We start from the raw sequence: 22,769 nt of genomic DNA, 5'->3' as shown, positions 1-22,769 counted from the left end.
TCATTAACCAAAAGAAGGCAGAGGGGAAACATGATAGCTCTCTTTAAATATATAAGAGGGATAAATACCAGGGAGGGAGAGGAATTATTTAAGCTTAATACCAATGTGGACACAAGAACAAATGGATATAAGCTGGCTAGTAGGAAGTTTAGACTTGAAATTAGACAAAGGTTTCAAACCATTAGAGGACTGAAGTTCTGGAACAGCCTTCCAAGGGAAGTAGTGGGGGCAAAAGACCTATCTGGCTTCTAGATTAAGCTTGATGGGTTTATGAAGGGAATGGTTTGATGGGCTAACATGATCTTGGCAACTAATTGACCTTTCACTATCAGTGGTAAATAGGCCAATGGTGGGATAATAGGAGTTACTATAGAGAACTTTTTCCTAGGTGTCTGGCTGGTGAGTCTTGTCCATATGCTCAGGCTTCAGCTGATCGCCATATTTGGGGTCGGGAAGGAATTTTCCTCCAGGGTAGATTGGCAGAGGCCCTGGAGGTTTTTTGCCTTCCTCTATAGCATGGGGCACAGATCACTTGCTGGAGGATTCTCTGCATCTTGGGGTCCTTAAACCATTTGAGGACTTCAATATCTGAGATATAGGTGAGAGGATGGGTGAGATTCTGTGGCCTGCATTGTGCAGAGGGTCAGACTAGATGATCATAATGGTCCCTTCTGACCTTAAAGTCTATGAGTCTATGAGTGTAGGGAAAAGTTAATTATGAAAAGAAACAGTTAATCCCTTCATTGCTAAAGTTTTTAAAATTCAGGAGTGTCAGCCGATGGTCAGGGCAGTGTGGGTGTGTATATGTTTCTGAGAAAAGGTTTAACGTCTGTGTCTTTACTGCTAGGACCGGGGTCCCGTCGCAGAGGGTGGCCAGCAGGCCAACAGACGCCCTGTTATATAGGAAGAGCTTATTACACCTTAGATTTTAGCTGCTAGAACACAGGGGTTCCTTCGCAGCGGGCAGCCTAGGAAAGGCTGAAAAGGTGCCCCAACGGATCTTGTCACCTGGAAGTGACACAGATCCAAACGCCCAAGCTCTCCCTATCTCTGTCCCTTTATGACCGGCTGAAGTTCTTTTAAATTGTGCTTGGTTCTATTACAGCAACTGAAGGAGTCAGGTTAAAGCTTAAACAGTTACAGGTTTATTAAAGAAGCTTATAAATCATATGGTTACAATGGCTATTGCTCTATTTCTTAAATGCTAGCAAATATATAGGTCTTAAAAATGATTACAGGAAAAAGGTAAAGATAGAAAATAGAAATAATGGTACCAAGTGACAGCTTAATCTTTAAAGAGCTCTAACACTGTGTATATATATACTTAAACAAAGGACCACATCCAGGTACAATTTTTACCCCTTTCTGTGCCTCTCGACTCCAGCGTGTCAGGCCAGGGCCGGTCTTTTAATTCCTAGGAAAGATGAATACGAGGTGGGCGTCCCCTCTGGAACCTCGGGAGATCAAACACCTAACCCGACCAGCAGATAGATGGTAGATTGACACTCAGAGAAAATGTGCTGCTGGACCCATCTATATACCCCTGGGGGCCCGTATCCTCTTTCTTATCTAAGATGCTGAATTGTACTGGTCCGTTTTGTGGCGCCAGTTCTTACAAGTAAGTTTCAAGTTAATTTACACTTGCAAGAGAGATAACTAAATTGTGCGTGCTAGACTTTTTTTACTGGGCGAGAGATTCCTCCCCCCACGGACGGCTGTGTGTTCTTATCAATATGGGTTAAATCAAGGACACTCCTTGTCAGCCTCTTGGTCAGCAATTGGCATATCTCTGTTTACAGCCATTCACGGTCACACAGCCTGGGCCTTCTGCTCTGTGTGCCCTGTATGCTCCAGGCAAGCAAAAATGGATGTTACGAGGGGGGTTCCTGTCTGGCTACAAGGAGAGGGGAGAGTAGGATGGAAATTGATGGAACATGCCAGGCTAGTGAGGAGGACTAAGTGTCTAGTGTGTCTGCTGAAGACGTGCTTTGCTGAGACAAGTATATGGGAGGGAGAGAAGAGGAGCAACAGGAGATGGGATGAGGGAAGTGGATGTGAGAGTTTAGGCATGAGAGGAGCAGGAGGATGTGGTACGCTTGGGAATCTACTCAGAATGTAGACTATATACAACTACAGCTGTCCTATTTGTTCGTGGGAGGAACTGCAGTTTCATTCTTCCTGCTCGGCTGACAGAGGGTGGTCAAAAGTGTTCTGAGGCTGTCCTATGACAGCTGGAGAAGAGGTGGCCAGAGGGGGAAAACTTTCCGTACAAGTTCATTAGAGTTGGTTCTCTGACAGAAGGGGCTGCAGGGCAATGGGAGTGCTGCAGTTCTTTGAACAGTGGTGCACTGGAACTGGAAGGTTAGAGGGCTTCTTTAGGTGAGACAATTAGTTCATATGAGGTGAAGTCCTTGTTCAAACAGAAGCCTCCATAAATCATTCGGGTTATATTTGCTTATTTGAATAAAGTAGTGAGAGGTTAAAAAGACCATTGGCTACATGCTCCTCATGAAACAAACAATTAGGAAACTGCAATGGACATATTTCAGAGGTTTTTTTTACTCTTTTCAGCAAAAGGAAAATGTCTAGAAGATATCAAAGAAGACATGAAACAAGGTCTAGAGACCCAATGAGCAACTGACAAGAAACAGACCCAAAAAAGTTCAAATGGGAAAGTCTGGAAAATATGCAGGAAAAAATCCCTCCCGTCTTTTACTGCATATCTCACTCTGTCTGTTGTCTGTATGGGATCTAATAAAGGTAGAATGTATAAGGTCTTCGGGACAGGGACTTGTAAAATCTGTCTATAGAACCCTGAGCACGCTTTAGACACTGTATCGAGAACAATCCCCAAAAGGGACAGACACAGACCACTATCTGAGGAAAAAATGGGCTCCTATTTTTGAGCAAAAGTGCCTTTTGCAATAGAAAAGTAATGTACACACAATTACATTTTCATATACTTTAAATGTAAAAAATAGCCATTGTGAAATTTTATATAAAGCCACATTTGTAGAGGAGGGGTGGATGAGTTGATCATACCGCACTACAAAAGAGTTTTTTATGCTGCATTCAAAAACAAACTCTTGCACAACTCCAGTCAAAACCTTATACAGGCAGTCCCCGGGTTACGTACAAGATAGGGACTGTAGGTTTGTTCTTAAGTTGAATTTGTATGTAAGTCGGAACTGGTACATATTGTACCCCAGGTGTCCCCGATTCAGCCGCTGCTGAAACTGACCAGCGGCTGACTACAGGAAGCCCGAGGCAGAGCTGCTTTGCCCCGGGCTTCCTGGAATCAGCCGCTGATCAGTTTAAGCAGCATCTGACTTGGGGATACCTGGGGTAGAGCAGCTGGGGTGCTGCCAGGTTGGTCCCCACAGTGCCGAGGGGCGGCGCTGCGGGGACCAACTCGGCAGCGCCCCAGCTGCTCTGTCCCAGGCATCCAGATTCAGCTGCTGTTGAAATTGACCAGCAGCGGCTGAATTGGACACGCCTGGGGCAGAGCAGCTGGAGTGCTGCTGGGTTGGTCTGGTAGCGTCGACCCTTGGCGCGGCGGGACCAACCCAGCAGCACCTCAGCTGCTCTTGGGGACGCCTGGGGCAGAGCACCCCAGCTGCTCTACTCCAGGTGTCCCCAAGTCAGCCACTGCTGAAACTGATCAGCGGCTGATTCCAGGAAGCCCGGGGCAGAGCAGTACTGCCTCGGGCTTCCTGTAGTCAGCCGCTGGTCAGTTTCAGCAGCGGCTGACTTGGGCATGCCTGGGGCAGAGCAGCTGGGGTGCTGCTGGGTTGGTCCAGTAGCGCCGCACCTTGGCGCTGTGGGACCAACCCGGCAGCCCCCCAGCTGCTCTACCCCAGGCGTCCTGATTTAGCTGCTGCTGAAACTGACCAGTGGCGATAAAAGCCTGGTCTGCTGGGGGGGGGGGGGCGCACTAGCTGCGCCCCCCCCCCCCCCCCCAGCAGAGCAGGCTTATGGAGGAAGGGGGTGGCGGGACCGCAGCGCGTCTCGGCGGTCCTGCTGCCCGCGTCCTTTGCAGCGAGAAAAGCCTAGTCAGCAGACCAGGGCGGCGGAACTGCCAAGACGTGCCGCGGTCCTGCCGCCCGCATCCTCCGCCGCTTTGCTCCGCGTCTCCCTGGTCTGCTGAGGGGAGAGGGCAAACCATGGGCCAGAGCAGACAAACAACCGCATACAAAGGAATCTAATGCATCAGGGAAGGGCAGACAAATAAGCAGTGGCAAATTTTTAAAGTGCTTGTACAGAAATGCTAGGAGTCTGACTAATAAGATGGGTGAAATAGAGTACCTCGTATTAAATGAGGAGGTTGACATAATAGGCATCACTGAAACCTGGTGGAATGAGAAAAATCTGTGGGACACAATCATACCGGGATATAAAAAATATCGAAGGGATAGAGTAGGCTGGGTGGGTGGTGGAGTGGCACTGTTTGTGAAAGATAATGTAGAATCAAATGAAATAAAAATATTAAGTGAATCAACATGTTCCATAGAATCGCTATGGATAGAAATTCCATGCTCCAATAATAAGAAATTAGCAGTAGGGATATATTACCGACCACCTGACAAGGACAGCAATACTGACATTGAAATGCTGAGGGAGATTAGGGAGGCTACCAAAATAAAGAACTCTATAATAATGGGGGATTTTAATTACCCCCATATTAACTGGATACATGTCACCTCAGGAAAAGGAGAGAGAAAATTTCTCAATGGCTTAAATGACTGCTTCTTGGAGCAGCTGGTACAGGAACCCACAAGGGGAGAGGCAATTCTCGATTTAGTCCTGAGTGGAGCGCAGGATCAGGTCCAGGAAATAACCGTTACAGGACCGCTTGGGAATAGTGACCATAATATAATAACATTCAACATTCCTGTGGTGGGAAGAACACCTCAGCAGTCCAGCACCCTGGCATTTAATTTCAAAAAGGGGAATTACACAAAAATGAGGAGGTTAGTTAAACAGAAGTTAAAAGGCACAGTGACTAGAGCCAAATCCCTGAAAGCTGCATGGAAACTTTTTAAAGACACCATAATAGAGGCCCAACTTAAATGTATACCCCAAATTAAAAAACATAGCAAGAGACCTAAAAAAGAGTCACCGTGGCTTAACCACCATGTAAAAGAAGCAGTGAGGGACAAAAAGGTATCTTTTAAGAAGTGGAAGTCCAATCCTAGTGAGATAAATAGAAAGGAACATAAACACTGTCAAATCAAGTGTAAACATGTAATAAGAAAAGCAAAAACAGATTTTGAGGAACAGCTAGCCAAAAACTCAAAAAGAAATAACAACATGTTTTGTAAGTACATTAGGAGCAGGAAGCGTGCTAAAAAACCTGTGGTCCCCTAGATGTTTGAGCTATAAAAGGAGCAATCAAGGATGATAAAGCCATTGCGGAGAAACTAAATGATTTCTTTGCTTTAGTCTTCACGGCTGAAGACGTTGGGGAGATTCCTGAATTTGCACCATCCTTTGTGGGCGATGAATCTGAGGAACTGTCCCGGATTGAAGTGTCATTAGAGGAGGTTTTGGAACAAATAGAAAAACTTAATGTTAACAAATCTCTGGGACCGGATGTCATTCATCCAAGGATTCTAAAAGAACTCAAATGGGAAACTGCTGAGCTATTATCTGTGGTTTGTAACCTATCCTTTAAATCTGCTTCTGTATCTAATGACTGGAAGGTAGCCAACGTGACACCAATATTTAAAAAGGGCTCTAGAGGTGATCCTGGCAATTACAGACAGGTAAGTCTAACTTCAGTACCCGGGCAAATTAGTCGAAACAATAGTAAAGAATAAAATTGTGAAGCATGTAGAAGAACATAATTTGTTGGACAAAAGAATACATGGTTTCTGTAAAGGGAAATCCTGTCTTAATAATCTATTAGAGTTCTTCAAAGGGGTTAACAAACATGCAGACAAGGGGGATCCAGTAGATATAGTATACTTAGATTTTCAGAAAGCCTTTGACAAGGTCCCTCACCAAAGGCTCTTGTGTAAATTACATGGCCATGGGATAAGAGGGAAGATCCTTTTTTGGATTGAGAACTGGTTAAAAGACAGGAAACAAAGGGTAGGAATAAATGGTAAATTTTCAGATTGGAGAGGGTAACTAGTGGTGTCCCCCAAGGGTCAGTCCTGGGACCAATCCTTTTCAACTTATTCATAAATGATCTGGAGAAAGGGGTAAGCAGTGAGGTAGTAAAGTTTGCAGATGATACTAAACTGTTTAGGATAGTCAAGACAGAAGCAGATTGTGAGGGACTCCAAGAAGATCTCACCAAACTGAGTGATTGGGCAACAAAATGGCAATGAAATTTAATGTGGATAAGTGTAAAGTAATGCACATCGGGAAAAATAACCCCAACTATACGTACAGTATGATGGGGGCTAATTTGGCTACGACAAATCAGGAAAGAGATCTTGGAGTTATCGTGGACAGTTCTCTGAAAACTTCCACGCAGTGTGCAGCGGCGGTCAAAAAGGCAACTAGGATGCTAGGAATTATTAAGAAAGGGATAGAAAATAAGACCCAGAAAGGGTTCAGAAAAGGGCAACTAAAATGATTAGGGGTTTGGAACGGGTCCCATATGAGGAGAGGTTAAAGCGACTGGGACTTTTCAGTTTGGAAAAGAGGAGACTGAGCGGGGATATGATAGAGGTCTGTAAAATCATGAGTGGTGTGGAGAGGGCCGATAAAGAAAAGTTATTTATTAGTTCCCTAAATAGAAGAACTAGAGGACACCAAATGAAATTAATGGGTAGCAGGTTTAAAACTAATAAAAGAAAGTTCTTCTTCACTCAGCGTGTAGTCAACCTGTGGAACTCCTTGCTGCAGGAGGCTGTGAAGGCTAGGACTATAATAGAGTTTAAAGAGAAGCTAGATAATTTAATGGAGGTTAGGTCCATAAAAGGCTATTAGCCAGGGGATAAAATGGTGTCCTTGGCCTCTGTTTGTCAGAGGCTGAAGAGGGATGGCAGGAGACAAATCACTTGATCATTGTCTTCAGTCCACCCTCTCTGGGGCACCTGGTGCTGGCCACTGTCGGCAGACAGGATACTGGGCTAGCTGGACCTTTGGTCTGACCCAGTACGGCTGTTCTTATGTTCTTATGAGTAAAGTGATTTTAAGAAGCTACAATTGCTGATCAGTCACTTGGTCTTTGTCAGCAAGTAAATAAACTTGCAATGTTTTCCTGCAACAAAAGTGTGTTTGTTTTGGGTTGAAAAGGAAGGAATGGTTGTCTACAAGGTGTATGAATTACAAGAGGTTGAATCCCTTCTAGTTCTATGGCATCTGGGAGTTGCATTCTACTGTCTACTCAGGTTTCCTTAAGTTTGGATTTTATGTTCACTAACTGTTTTTCTTGGAATTTAGGTCACAGACTGTATCTAACTGTACCTGGAGCTCTCAGTGAATCAGCCAAATCAACTAGTTTCTGTTGTTGTTTTTTTATTGGCCAAGAGAATGTTGACCATGAACATGGTGCCGATGTCCAGGATTGAACTCTTTCAGCCTCCTGAGCATCTGTCAGGACCAGACTGTACTATGAACTCATGTCCCTGAGAGAGAGACCTATCCTAGCCTGACAATTGTAGGGTCCCTGGACTAGAACCTAGAGTAGCAGGTGGAAAGTGGCATAGGATTGTTGGAGACAAGGCAGATAGCTAGTCCAGAGGGACTTTGATAATCCAGCAGCAGGAGCGGGGGAAAGTGGCTATACAGTGGTCTTGAGAGGAGGGCTGAATCATAAAGATCATCCTGAGTTCTGGAGAGCAAGAGGGGCTGCAGTGCAATGGAGCAACAGACAAGGATACTATACGGCATGAGGGCTGATCCCGAGAGTGAGTGAGTGAGCCCTCTGACAAGGCTCCAATTGCAATGTGTGTCTTCTTCAATTTTTCCAGTGTGAGCCATAGCACAAACCTATTAGTCTGGTCTTTCCCCCAGCTGCCTACAAATGCATAGTTTGTGCGTGAAGATGTGGGGGTTTTCACATGCAAATGGATATGCCAGGAAATAATAGAGCAACCAAAGAAAGAGGATTGCAGTTGGCCCTAAATATTCAAGATACTGATCAATGCTCAACTAACTAGTTGGTTCATGTGGCTAGTTGAGGTGATGCAGTGCACAGTGGAAGTTAGGTCCTATTCAGAGAGGTATTGCGCTGTAAACACTACTGTATTCAAAGCAGTAAAATATATTTGTTGCACATACCATTATGCTTGTCAGAGTATATGTGTAGACACTCAGCAGGTCTGCACTTAAAATAGGACATATCTACACTTACAGGTCTTCAGAGCCACTCTAGTGCAAATATTTCCTATGTTGAGACTGAGGAGGTATGTTTGCCCTCCCCAGGCTTTCATTCCCACAACTCTTCTGAGTAAATCTTCTGCTAGGGGTGTGATCCCAAGGCTTTGACTCCTTCTTGGGTTTCTTCTTCCCTCTCTCGCTCCCTGTGCCCAGAGAGCAACAAGACACACTCTGCAGCATCCTTCTGCACACAACCTCATGGCTTTATACAGGCCAAGCCTTCTCCTGACCAGCTGGGCTTTCCTATGTTAGTGCTTATCACACAAGCCTGACTCTCCCGCAGCTGTAGTCTGTAAGGTTAATTGACACCATCACCCCAACAGGGCTGGGATGGGGTTGACAACACCTCACAAGTCCCTGGGGGAAATTCTGGTTGATACAATGCAAATTCTCATGGATGGTCAGACCAAGCACAATCTGGAACAACAACTCTGCCATCTCATTAATGGGGTGTAGTTCTGCTGGTAGGTTCAATAGAGCTCTAACTCCACTTCTGCTCCATATCCTCCTTCCTCATCTGTTCTTCTGCACCAGCCCAGCCTCTGTTGTGTGTTTCATTTGTGGAATCCCTTCCCACAGTGCACAGGCCTGCTGGTTTCAGGAATCTTCATAGTCACAACAGAGCTTAGTAGAAAATGGGATTTGACCCAGCTACTATATATTTTAGAGAGTTTGTGAGTCTGTTTGCTCCTAAACAGTAAGAGAGCCGACCACCAAATTTGGTAGGCAACTTCCTCTTGTCATAACTTAAAGCAAGCTCTGGGCTTGATTATGCCAGGACGATGGAATGTGCATGGGATGCGATTGTTTCACATCAAATGGAAAGGGAGTGGTGTTATAGTAGGGACAGTTATTCTCACAAATGACCACAGGGTGACAATAAGTTTTCCAACCCCAGGGAGCAGTTGCTGGCAAGCAGTGCGGTCCCTGTTGCCCTGGGCCATCCTTGGGAAGCAGTTGCCCACTGGGCCATGCAGCCCCTGATGCTCCAGGCTGGCCCCAGGGAGCAGATGCCCACCATGTTTCATGGCCCCTGCCACTCTGGGCTGGCCCTGGAGAGAAGCCAGTGGGTGAGCAGTGTGGCTTCCACCACCTTAGGTCTGTCCCATGGATAAGCTGACAGGTGGGCTGTGCGGTTCCTGCTGCCGCAGGCCAGCCCCAGTCTATGCCAGGTAATTCTTCTAGTGATTGATATTAAGAAGATTGCCTCCTCTTTTGAGGACTCATATTTTGGTTTCTCTACCACCTCGTTATTGGATTCATTTGTGAATTACTGATGTCTTTGAGCAGACTACAAGGGTTGTTGTGTATATTTTCTGTGTTTAAGAGACTTACGGTCCTTAGGTGTTTGCAAATAGCTGATATGCTTCTTAATGACAAATATAACAGAGGCCCATATGAGCAAAAACACACATGCCAAACAGTTTATTCAGAACTACTCACTAGTAATTATTCTGTATGACACGGAGGTACTTGGATAGATAAATGGTCCATACTGTTGGCTAAACAAGAGCAATTTTTTTTTCCAGGTTGATACTCATATCCACGCGGCTGCCTGCATGAATCAGAAACATTTGCTGAAGTTTATTAAGCACACTTACAAAACAGAGTCAAATAGGATTGTTGCAGAGAAAAAAGGCAAGAAGATGACTTTACAGCAGGTGTTTGAGAGCCTTCACATGGATCCTTATGACCTTACCGTAGACTCTTTAGATGTCCATGCAGTACGTCTATTCCTTCAACAATTAAAAACAGAGGAAAATCATCATGCCATAGTGCAGACTATTTGGGGGAGGGGAAGGGAAGTGAAGGGAAAGGAAAGAGTGTTTTCTGCATCTATTGAATGATATTAAAAAATACACCAAAGAAAACCTGTACTTAAAATATTTGTCAGTCTGCTGTAAACAAGGAATTTCTTAGTCTGTTTCTTTCCTAAGCAGTTGTGAGGCTAAAGAACAACCTTAATTGAAAAATATATACACTTGGTCTATGACCTGATTAGCTAGTTCTTAACCACTGCTATTTGGTTGCCTCTACTGAGATGCTTTTTCCTCCAGGGTCGCCAAACGTTTCATCGGTTTGATAAATTTAACTCCAAGTACAATCCAGTTGGTGCTAGCGAGCTACGGGACTTGTACCTGAAAACTGAAAACTACCTTGGTGGTGAATACTTTGCTCGTATGGTCAAGGTAAATAAGATTTGTACCAGGGATGTTATTTCAGAAAAATTCAGAAGGGGAAAGAGGAAATTATGTAAGCCTATAGAAACATAAAGGATGATTGCATATCCTGTAAAATCTGATGTAGTGTGAGTGAGAGAGGAGGACATAATGGAGCATATCTACTATGAAAAGTTGCAGGGGAATGGAATTGCCTGCTGTGGCCTCTAGCAAGTGATGCCTTTCGTTGTTTATCTCGGGCTGTAATGGCACAGTGTTTTGCAGAAGTAATTAATTTGTCATGGAAAGTATGTTTACAGTAGCTAAAACCTTAGATACTGTCTTTGAGTTGCTGGGGGGGGGGGGTGTTTGAACTTCTCCTAGGCCCATCCCAACTACACCCACTCTGCTACATTCCAGTTCCTCCCCTGAGTGCGCTCCACCCTCATCACTTCCTCTTACTCCAGCACCTGCTGCACACCACTCACCCGCTGATCCATGGTGGGCAAGATGTGCTGGAAGGGCGAGAGAGCAGCACAGTAGTGGTGCTGCCAACAGGCCGGAGGCGCTGGGGGAAGGGAAAAGACTCTGATTCAGTGTGCTGAATACCCACTATTTTCCCCATGTGTGATCAGTGTGTGCAGTGGTTCCCAAAGGCTTCAGGCTCTTGTATCCACTTACCAGACAGACCGACCTCTGCTGAGCCAATCACTGCCTACTGTTTCCTGTGGAATTGAATATGCTCTAACCTGAAGGAGGCGTTGGGTTGTTTCAAGCCTCAGTTTTGTGCAGTTACAAATTAATGGAAAGCAGCCAGTGGTAGAACAGCATGGTTCAGGCCACAGACTTAGCATTTAGGAAGTGACAGGGAGCCCTCAGGACTAATAGTTAAAGTTTCTTTCTACATCTACACAGGGGTTCGACTAACACTAACTGTGCAAAGGCTGTTGCGCCCTTACATAAGCAAACACTAATGAATTCTTCTCCAATAGGAAGTAGCTCGTGAATTAGAAGAAAATAAATACCAGTATATGGAACCCCGGTTATCCATTTATGGACGGTCTCCAGATGAATGGCAGAACTTGGCAGTATGGTTTATTAAAAACAAAGTTTATTCACCCAACATACGCTGGATAATTCAGGTTCCCAGAATTTAGTAAGTAAGCAGGAGCTATTGGTAATGAGAATAGATTAAAATTTTGCAGAAGGACCAATTTTTTCTTCTCCTGTCCCCTTAATTGCTTTACTAGATGTCCTGGATGGTGGGGTTATTTTTTTGTAAATAAAAATGTCAGGGAGTTTTAGTTGTGACTAATTGCCTTGCTGCATCAATGCTGCAGGGGGACTAAAGTTTATTGTTCTTTAAGTCTTCCTCCAAAAGCATTTATAAGCATCAACATTGGAGTGACTTCCTTCAGAAATATTTATAAGCATCAACTCAAATTATTTTTTTCCACGTTAAAGCATTTTTCAAAAGCAGGCCAAAATACCATTTATACTTTTGATTACTGAAACAATCAGAATCTGATTCTAGAAATGCTGCATAAGGAGTGGGAAATGCTTTACAAACTTTTGGTGTCAGAGGGTTTTCTGCACAATTATGACAAATTGATTCAATTAACATGGTACTTCAACCAAAAGTATAAATTGCAAAATTATATCAATATCAGTTTTGACTCAGACTTTCAGGCATTACTATGCTAAGTGCTGTGTGCTGTAACTAATGAGAGCTACCCATAGAGATTTGTCATAGTAGATGGTGGCTGAACTGCATGCTTTGAATATAGGCAGCTAAAAAATTAGTATGAGGAAAATTATCGGCATAGCACAGCTGCCCTGGGGCATATTGCTTATTGGTCAGAGAGAGTTCTTCTCCTGTAATTTTCCTGCCCAGCATTATGAATCAGGGGATGACTATTACATTAGTAATACAAAAGAGAAACTTCAGTATTACAAAGTGAAAGAACATTTTACTTTCCTTTGCAATAGCTTCATAATGAAAAATGAATCATGTAATCAATTACCTCTCCTTTCCATTTTCAGTGCCTGGTTTCCTTTAAGGAAACAGGTCACTGTTCTCTGGATTGATTCATTTCTCAGGATTGATACATGGCACTAACATTTATTATTACTATTATTAATTGATACATTTATTATTTGTATTCCAATAGCACTTAGAACCTCATTGTGCTAGGTGCTGTACAGACATGGGGGAAAAAAAGGACAGCTCTCATTCCAAAATATATATTTATGTAGCTCCAACCATCTGATAGATGCTTTAGATTTGTGAATCCATATAGAATGTGATCCTAAAATATTCTTTGAGGATGTCAGGGAGGAAAAAAATTGGCTGACTAATGAAAACTAATAACAGTCGTTTATCTTCTTTTTCAGTGACATATTTAGGTCAAAAAATCTTCTGCCCAATTTTGGGAAAATGTTAGAGAATGTCTTCTTACCTCTGTTTGAGGCAACTATCAATCCCACAGGTCACAGAGAACTGCACCTTTTCCTCAAATATGTAAGTATGTATGGATTCTGTCTTCAATATATGGGGAGATGGTAAAAGCCACAGAAATTATTATTTAAAAGCCCTTCTGTAAAGATAGCTGCTAATGTTTTTTTAAACACTCATATACCTTAGTAAAAATATGGGTAAGACAATGTTGTCAATCAGTCACCATTTATTTACCCTGGTAGCAGCACAGGGCTCCTTCCATTAATCCTGCCTGTAGAAGAGAGCAGTGAATCTACTTTCATGCACTAGCAAGAACAAGCTCTGGTGAACAACACAAATGCTTCTTTAGTCCATGCAGAATAAAGAGTTCTTTGAAAAAACTCAGTTCCTTAAACAATGAAGGTATCCATGGTGGTCCTTCAACAATCAAAAGTACTAATTGTGTTTGTTAATGTATCTCCATGTTGCCTCCTGCTGTTGATTTGTCCAGCTGGTTTCCTTTATGTTGAGAGAGGATTATTAAATTGGTGATTCATTGTTATGAAAGTACATACACAAAGTTAACATCAATTTGAGATTTATAAAGCTACATAATTATATTAGTTTAATTTTGAAAGCTGCAGCTGATCAATTCCAAAATTGCCAGCAAATGCTCTAGCTATGGAGTAGAATTGCCAATTCAGTTGCTACTAGTGACAGAGCTGCTTTCTGCACCCTGGACTTCTTGGAATGATGTTGTAGAACAGTGGAGTGGCAGGATTGCTGACTTAAAGAAGGGAAGTACTTACTGATGGAGGTGGATAATTTAAGAGCCACATAAAAATGGTTCCCATGAATCCCTTTTTCCAGGTGACTGGCTTTGACAGTGTTGATGATGAGTCCAAACATACCGACCACATGTTCTCTAACAGGAGTCCTAACCCTGACATCTGGACCAGTGAAAAGAATCCTCCGTATAGTTATTATTTGTATTATATGTACACCAACATCATGGTACTCAACAACCTTAGAAAGTAAGTAGCCATTTTCCTCCATACAATTCTGTGTTTACAAGTGTTTATCTTGAGGGAAAGATGAAGTAGAGAGGCATAATATAATCATCTTTGGCCCTGTCTAAATTTATGTCCAGTTTTAATTTTGTTATTTTAAAACTAAGAACATTTTAGGTCCAGTTTTGAAGTCAAATAAAGTATTCAGGATTGTGTCTGGAATTGCTTAGGTGGCAGATATGACACACACACACTTAGTTACCTCCACCAACAAAAAATGTATTTGCTTTGACCAAAAATGTGTATTTAAAATACAGTTGGCTCTCTGTGGCTCACAATAGTCTATTCAGGGAATATATCTGCATTTAGGGTATTCTCGACAGCTTCTCTGGGGAACAGTAGCACAAGTTTGTCACTCCTTTCTTCTTCTGTAGAATGGTTTTCTATGTATTTTACATTCTACCAATATTGTAAAAATATTACCATCAGTTATTTCAGGGTTGTGGTATTGTCGTATTAAAATAAAACATTGCAATATTGACTCAACAACAGCCCTTTATCAGAGATACAGGCAATCCTAATTGTTGATTGATTAATTGATTAAATATTCTTAATTATCCACATGTGTAGTCAAAGTACCAACTAATCAAATTTAGCCAAATTTGTTGTCTAAAGACAAAACCGTAAAATGAGACATCATTCCAGGAAGCAACCCTTACGTAGCAGCATTTTTGTCTTTCACAGAAGGTGTACTTTGAAGATACACCTAAAAAACTACCTGTGTGTGTATTATGGATGCCTAACAATTAATAAGTGCTTTATACATGACATAAGATATCACTCTCCAGTTCCTTAACTTCTTGTTCTGTAACTTTTCTTTCTATTTTGGGTACTATAGAAGTGCACAACAACATTCATGTACTTTGCCTTTGCCTGATTTCCTATTTTTTAATGCCAAAACTGACTTTAACTTTGCAGAATGTTGTGGGGCATGTGAAATGGATTAACAGGATTGTGAGAAGAGCATAATCCATTCAGTTAACAGCTTCCCAGCAATCATATACATAATGCACATTATACTGTGTATGTATCTATTAGTGAGGTGTATGTTTCACTTAACATGCATGTATTGGCCAACAGCCCCCATTTGGCACAGTGAAGTCAGGGGGCTCCTTTGTCTAATTGATGCACAAAGAGTTTTATATTGTTTTTGCAAAGTGCTAAGTTGCAATATATAATACAGTTAAAATAATTGCTACTGAAAGTGGAATAGGCATTAGCTGAGTTCAGCAGGTGTCAAATGGTGGTCAGGACCCTAAAGTCAGTCATGAACCCATTTCAGTGATCATCAGGGTTGTCTTAAACTTGCAGGGACCCATGCCACACCTTTAACTTTGGCCCAGGAGGTATCGGGCTTCAACCCTTGGGGACAGAGCTCAGATTACAGCTCCCTCCCTGGGACTGAAGCTTTTGGACTTTGGTTTTGTCCCATACACCTGGGGCTCAATTGCAATAGGGCTCAAGCAGACTCAGGTTGTGCCTTTCCTGGGGTTGTGCAATAATTTTTATTGTCAGAAGGAGTTATAAGAACAGCCATACTGGGTCAGACCAAAGGTCCATCTAGCCCAGTAACCTGTCTGCTGACAGTGGCCAATTCCAGATGCCCCAGAGGGAGGGATCACAACAGGTAATCCTCCCATGATCCCTCCCGTCACCCATTTCCAGAGAAACAGAGGTTAGGGACACCATTCCTACCCATCCTAGCTAATAACCATTGAAGGACCTAACCTCCATGAATCTATCTAGCTCTTTTTTTAACCCTGTTAACATTCTAGCCTTCACCACATCCTCTGGCAAGGCATTCCAGAGGTTGACAGTGTGCTGAGTGAAGAAAAACTTCCTTTTGTTTGTTTTAAACCTGCTACCTATTAACTTCATTTGGTGACAATGTAATGAAGTTTGAGAACCCCTGGTATAGTGTTACACTCAGTGTTATGCACAAGCACAGTAAGACAGAATTTTGGAATAGTAACATTACTAGTGAGGTTTATATACATAATTTTTATAGCTGATTGCTAAACAGTATTTGTCTATTCATATTGTAGGTCTGCTAATTGTGACCAGCTAGTAAACTTGTCAGGGCAGCAGACAGGAACAACTAGCTTTTTCTGTCTCGTTGTACTAATTGAGGCCATGTCTTCACTTACCGGAGGATGAGTACTCCTTGCTGTCACGAGAAATAAGGGAAGTTAATGGGAGTTATTCTCCTGCTGACTTACTGTTGTGCGGCTGGAAAATCGATGCAAGATGTGTCAACTTCAGCTACTCAATTAATGTGGCAGAAGTTGTATGTCTTGCATCAATTTTCTCCGCCTGTGTAGACTTGGCCTCGGTCGGTTGCGGACACACACTGGACTCTGAATGTCAAAAATGTCACATTGACATTTGTATTGATATATCTGCATGGAACAAGCAGCTGTGTGTCAAACTCTCCAGGTTTGTGTTGCTGAGTGATACATCAGTAGCTGAGGAAGATCTAGAAATTCCTTGAGGATGTTTTCTTCCAGATAAATTGGCTGTCCTCCATTCAGAAAGTTATCTAATATTGCAGTGTCAGGATCCAATATTGGCAAAGATACCATAGAAGAAATACACATGGAAGCCAACACTAAGCACGATGGTTCTGAACAACATACACTTCAAATAAGATGCAGTGTCACTCATCCCATGTTTCCTGATAAAATTGCTTATGAATTTCCAGTTAGGGTTGACAGGCCCTTTGTCCCAGTTGATCAGGCCCAGTATTCAATTAGTCTATGGGTGAGAACCCTGATGTGCACAGATGCAATAGTCGCACTATAGGAACTCTTATAAATTTGAAAATATAGTTTAAAACACCCCAATTTCATAAGATAAGGCTTATACATCTATATTTCCATACTGTATTCTCACACCACTCCTTCTAGAACAACTGGAGGTATTAGCCATCATCTTCCTCATCACCTACACCTTCCCCATCACCAATGGCCTTATTCTAGCACCTCCCACGGACTACATCTCCTTCTACCACCCACTGGGATGCTACTTTTATACTATTATGCGCTGACAGTGTTATGTTTGATGCATATTCATCAGAGGATGTTTCCTTTTCTCCATATTTGTATTTCCTCACCTTACTAATGGTGAAGTATCTTTTTCCAATAAGTCAGTTTATCACTGATCTCAACTTATCATATGCATCAATTCGTTACCATTTGGGCCTTTTGTGGTTGTCTATCACCTTTATTATTTCTGTCCCACTCAGTTATTCAGTCTGGTCTCCACCGGTTATTTTGGGTAATAAGTAATGATTTACCTGCTAAGTTTGAGGGTATTCTTGGAAGCCCCTATACCATGGAAAGTCAGTCTATCTTACCACCATCTATCTAGATGAAAGGTCCCAAACATATGTGAGTGAACTGTGCTATCTGGGTAAAAGGTCTCAGACAAAAATACTGTCTTTGCCTTAGCTCAAAATATAGGTCATGGCCTGTCTCTTGGGTTACAGCCATACTGCTAATATACACCTACCATTATTTATTATAACAAACATATAATCAAGACCATAAGGAACTAATAAATGTATATATCTATAGGGAAGCAATCAGACTAGCCCTATTGGCTACACGCCCCCCTTTGACCGGGTGATTTGTAAAATGAACCCTGTCACACAGGTATAGATGTCAATGGTCAGGCGTTTGTAGGGATGGTTTCAGCACACTCCCTCCTCCCCCGTGGCATATCATATATATATATAAAATATAAATTTGTATCCTAGAATAATGAAAACAATCTCAATAATCCCTGATCTATAACCCATAGTTTTAATCCTACATCCACGAGAGGAGTGGCTAAAGACCCATCACCTTCATTCATTAATAGGGTGATTGCCTCTTTGTCTTTATCCATATCATTAGTAATGTTGATGAGGTGTGTCTCTTTATGAACTAACAATGATTTTAACTGTAGTCCTAATGGGGGAATATAAACAAGAAATGTGGAATACTCTGGGTAGTTACATACTGGCCATCTGGATTACAGTGGAGAATGGTGACGTTTTCAAAAGTGGGAACAGGAAAACTGCTTGGTTCCCCATCAAAGTAGATACTTTGGAATAAAACAAATTTGGATCTGTAACAAGACACTTTAGGCAACCATATTGGTACCTCTTTTGATTGGTCATCACGCAAAATTGGCCATTTCTAGATAGGTCACCTCTCCATTGGAGTTTTCCATTTGGTCATTTGGCATGACACTGCTGCTGATTTATTCCATAACTCCTCTTCCTATAGTGCCTGAATCAAACACATTACATCTAAAGCTGTACTTCATCTCTATTTTCTGCTTCTCAATTTCTCGGACTTTTCCATTGGACTGTTAGTCTGTTCAAACCTATAGGCCTCAAGACTTATACTAACTTTCCAAAGCTAGTGTCTTACAGGATACAAGCCTGCAGGTTACTTGCATTACTGCCGAATCGAATGCAAAGCAGAGTAAAATGAAGCAGGAATAGAATTGCAGTAAATATAACAAAGGCAAACTAACTCACCACTTACACCCAAATTACAAGTTGCGTTAAATGGAATTTCCCTAGAAGATGTAACACATTGCTAGTTTACAGCACTCTGTTATAAACTGAGGATACACCATTTTTGCTAATTGTTCATTATTAATAAAATTAGGCACTTTCCCGTTGTTGATATTCCCTGATGAACTTGTTCTGGTCATTAGTCTATAAGTGGTAAACACAATCAATTATTTTTTGTTAAGGTTTGTGTGGTTAATAGTTCAGTAATGTAATCTTTTCCAGCTATTAGCTTTCATGCATTTTCTTGAAAAGATGCTAGTTTATTACTTTAAAAGTTATACAATGTCAAAGTTAGACAGGACTCAACAGATTTGTCAGATCGCTCTGTTTATTCAGCAAAGCTGCTCTGCTAAATTAACCCAGAAAATGTGAGTACCATACAAGGTTCAAACCCCTTGATTTATACAGTCAAAAGAAAGTCAAGTTAACAGGATTAAAAGGAGGGGCAAAACTTCACATGATTAGTGTGAGATTTAGTCAAGTATCTTCATTTCAACATCAAGCACACAGCAATCTCCGGTCCATATCTCCCTGGTTATTTTAATTGCTTTCTGCTTAACACTTAATGTTCCTTTTCCTGTTAACTCAGGGCCACCTGGCTAGCACATTGATCTGCATACCTACAAACAACATTAACATACTTTTCTTCTTCCTGTTCAGAGACAAACAGTATTCCTTCAACTTATTCAATTATTACAGGACAATTCATCTTTCTCTTACATTATAATTCTTTCTACTTTCACAACAAGAATGGTATACTTACTTTTACACAATAATCAAGTGCAGTTCAGGAACATAAGTTAATTTTATGCTTATTAGTGCACTTGTCATAGAAATCTAGGCATGGAAGCAACCTTGATAGGTCATCTAGTTTAGTTTCCTTCATGGAGACTAGATTTATCTTATCTATTTCCAACTCTTTCTCCAGGTTGTCATGATCATTTTGAATTCTAATCCTTACCTTCCAAGCACTTGAAACCAGCCTGGTATAATTCACAAGCTTTATAAGTGCATTTTCTCTGCCATTATTCAAATCATTTGTGAAGATATCAAAAAGAACTGGATCTGAGACAGAACCCTGTGGAGTCCCACCCAACAGGCCCTTTCTACTTGACTGTGAACCATTTATAACCACTCAAGTCTGATTTCCAACCAGTTGTCTCTAGAACTGGGCTGTGCCCATTAAAAACTCATGACACCATGTACATTTTTTTGTTAGTCTCCAAGGTGCTGCAAGTCTACTTGTTGTTTTTTAAGTTTATTCAGTTAGGGTATGTCTACCCAGCAAAGTTATTTTGAATTAACAGCCGTTATTTCAAAATAACTTTACTAGCGTCTACACAGCCAAACCGCCATTTTGAAATAATTCGAAATAGCGGATCGCTTATTTTGAATTTGGTAAACCTCATTTGAACTAGCTATTTTGAAATAAGTGCTGTGTAGATACATATATTGAAATTGGGGGCCTCCAGCCTGTGACGGACCCGGCGAGGTCCGCACTAGCCTTGGGGGAAGGGTTACTCCCCCTGGCAAGGAAATGGCTGCCGCGACGAGCAGCGGCGGGGCCGGCTCCAACCGGCCGGAGCAAGGGTGCAGGGAAGCGTGGACAAGCCCACGCTGGGGGAGACGGGGACTGGCCCGAGCTGTGGGGAAGTGTCCCACCGGGGCGCAACAACCCGCCCAGGGGGGCGGGACCCCAGATACGCCAGGGAGAGCCCAGAGGGAAAGATGCAGGGGGGGCAGGGCTAACCTCCCTGACGCCACTCCCCGGGCACTTTAAAAGTGGCGGCCGGACTCCGAGGCAGGAGGAAGCGAGGAAGCAGCCACCCTGGCTTCCAGGGGTGCCAAGCCTCCCGCCCTCTGGGTGAAGAAGAAGGATGGCCCCGGCAGCCTGCGGACCGCAGTTGGACGGACATGGCAGCACCGACAGAGTGAGTGATCCAGTGGGCGTCCTGCCGAGGGAGCCAGAAGGTGGGGAGTGGAAGGAGCCCAGGGCGTGGCCTTTTTGGCGCCCGTGGGCAGACAAGATTAGGGCGGCGGCCCCGTCTGCCATGGAGAACGGCTTGCAGGTGCTGAACTCCACTTAGGGCCTCGGGCTGGGACCTGGAGGAGAGGGCGGGCCCGGGTCCCCCATTCCCCACAACCCGAAAGCACTCCTGAGTCACTGAGACCCATTGCGACGAGGGCCGGGTGAGGACAGGGGTTGTACCCCACTCCCTCGGATGCTGAAACACCCATCCTAGGGACGGGAATGGGGCGCAAGGACCCCGTGGCTCGTTGTTGAGCCCAAAAGGGCCCCCCGGTCCTGCGGAAGGGGGGGCGACGTGGTGGAGGGTCTGCTGAGCCCCCTCTGCCGGCTAGAGCAGAGGGGTGATCGCACCCATCAATCCCACCGACCATAGACCCTGGACAGGGATTCCCCCAATCAAACTCAAGGCAGTGGGTCCGCAGGGCCCCTCCGTCCCCTGCTGGGGCGCAGGGGGAGTGGTTCGCACCCGTAAACCCACTACACAGCCTTTCCAGGGTGTCCTGGTGGCCACTCCAGCCTCAACCAAGAAGACTCCTCTCCCTCCCCACTCCCTGGAGCCCTTAAAGGGGTTGACTGTGTCCACAGTGCCTGTGCCAGCTTCAAGCCTGCCAGCCCAGAGCCAGCAGTCACTGCCCCTGACCCTGTTGCCCCAAAACATGAGCCAGCAAGCCACTGGCAGCCAGCCCTCCACCGCTCCCCAGGAGTAGTCTGCTAGTTCCCAGGAACCTGCCGGGGCCCGGAGAATGTGAGCACCTTCCTGGTCCAGGGTGGAGATGATGGACCTTATTCAGGTTTGGGGGGTATGCACAATCCTGAGCCCTGAGCTCCCCCTTCTTCTCCTTGCTTCCCTCTTCCAGCTCCCTCCTCCCAGGTTTCCCCCTCCCCTCTCCTACCCTCTCCCGCCTCCTTTCCCCAGTCTCACCAGAGTTTCAACCCCTGTCCCCAGTATTGTTAAATAAAGAGAGTTTGTGTTCATGAAAATACATGTATTTTATTTGACATCAGGAAGGGGAGATAGGGAGGGGTAAGTAGAAGGAGATGAGGGAGGAATGAGGCATAAGCCCCCAGTGGGGCAGACCAGAGAGGCTCTTAGTGCTCCTTAGGGTGGAAGCTCTCCTGCAGGGCTTCTGGGATACTGACAGCACCCCGATAGACCTCCCAGATGGCAGCCTGCAGAAAGTGCAATCAGGCTCACAGCAATGGTCCAAGAGAAGCCCCAGACTGCCCAGGGGCAGCTCCGGCTCCATGTTGCAGAGTGCTGTGGTGTCCCAAGTGAGAGCAACCAGAGCACGCAGAGACAAAATGCTTTGTTGTCCCTCATCGAGATAGGCAAGCAAGCAGGAAAAGTTGAGAACCGGCTGCACAGGTCTCAGATACTTTCTGTGGCTGCTGCCTGAGGCTAACTCCTGACCTGATGCCCTGCTGGACCTGGTTCCGGCCGACCTTAAATGTGATTCAGCGTCCACTCAGTGTGGACGCACTATTTCAAAATAGCAAAACGCTATTTCGAAATGCATTTTGTGTGTAGATGTGTTATTTTGAAATGTATTTTGAATTAACTATTTCGAAATAAGATATTTCGAAATAATGCTGTAGTACAGACATACCCTTACAGACTAACACTGCTACCCCTCTGAAACTTTTGTCTATAGTCGGTTATTCTAGGCTATATTTCTTCTTCGTGTGATGTCCCCGTGGGTGCTCCACATTAGGTGCTGGGCTTGCCCCAGCGCCCCAGGACAGAGATGTTTAAAGCCGTAGTCAGCTGGAGTGCGAATGTGCGGGGAGTGAGGGGTGTCTCGCGGCGTTCGCGCTCTCCCGTGCTGCGCAATCTGGTCTCAACCATTTCCTTTTCAACCACCTCAGGCTGCAGACGGAGCAATCATCTCTCCTTCTCTTTCAACCTTTGAGAGGAAAAAACCTCCACTTTATCTTTCAGTTTTTGTTATAATAGTTTTTTGATAAGTTATAGTTCTTCTTCGAGTAGTGTCCCCGTGGGTGCTCCACTGTAGGTGAAGGGTTGCCCTGAGCCGCAGATCGGAGCTTTGTATAGCAGTTTCCCCTGTTGAGCCACGCATGCCCAGGAGGCGTCTCGAGCCCTTCCCGCCTCCTGAGGAGCGTGACTCAACCCCCTCCCTTTCAGTTCCTCTTCAACCGCCCTCGTCAGCGG

General features: G+C 43.9%; 1 protein-coding gene across 12 annotated transcripts in view; it reads left to right on the top strand.

Moving 5' to 3' along the window:
* The window catches only part of AMPD3 (adenosine monophosphate deaminase 3), a 127,867-nt gene that overhangs the window by 63,582 nt on the left and 41,516 nt on the right, over positions 1 to 22,769 (top strand). For all 12 annotated transcript variants that reach the window (XM_075927936.2, XM_075927935.2, XM_075927937.2 and 9 more), the window contains 5 exons: positions 9,867 to 10,061; positions 10,395 to 10,526; positions 11,489 to 11,652; positions 12,891 to 13,017; positions 13,804 to 13,967. In XM_075927936.2, the coding sequence (XP_075784051.1) occupies positions 9,867 to 10,061; positions 10,395 to 10,526; positions 11,489 to 11,652; positions 12,891 to 13,017; positions 13,804 to 13,967 (782 nt within the window). The remainder of the gene's footprint in view (positions 1 to 9,866; positions 10,062 to 10,394; positions 10,527 to 11,488; positions 11,653 to 12,890; positions 13,018 to 13,803; positions 13,968 to 22,769) is intronic.

This window comes from Pelodiscus sinensis, chromosome 5 (genome assembly GCF_052426305.1).
Source record: "Pelodiscus sinensis isolate ZL-2025 chromosome 5, ASM5242630v1, whole genome shotgun sequence".
In the NCBI taxonomy this organism is placed as follows: Eukaryota; Metazoa; Chordata; order Testudines; family Trionychidae; genus Pelodiscus; species Pelodiscus sinensis.
Note: the sequence above shows the minus strand (reverse complement) of the source record. Positions and strands in the feature narration are given on the sequence as shown.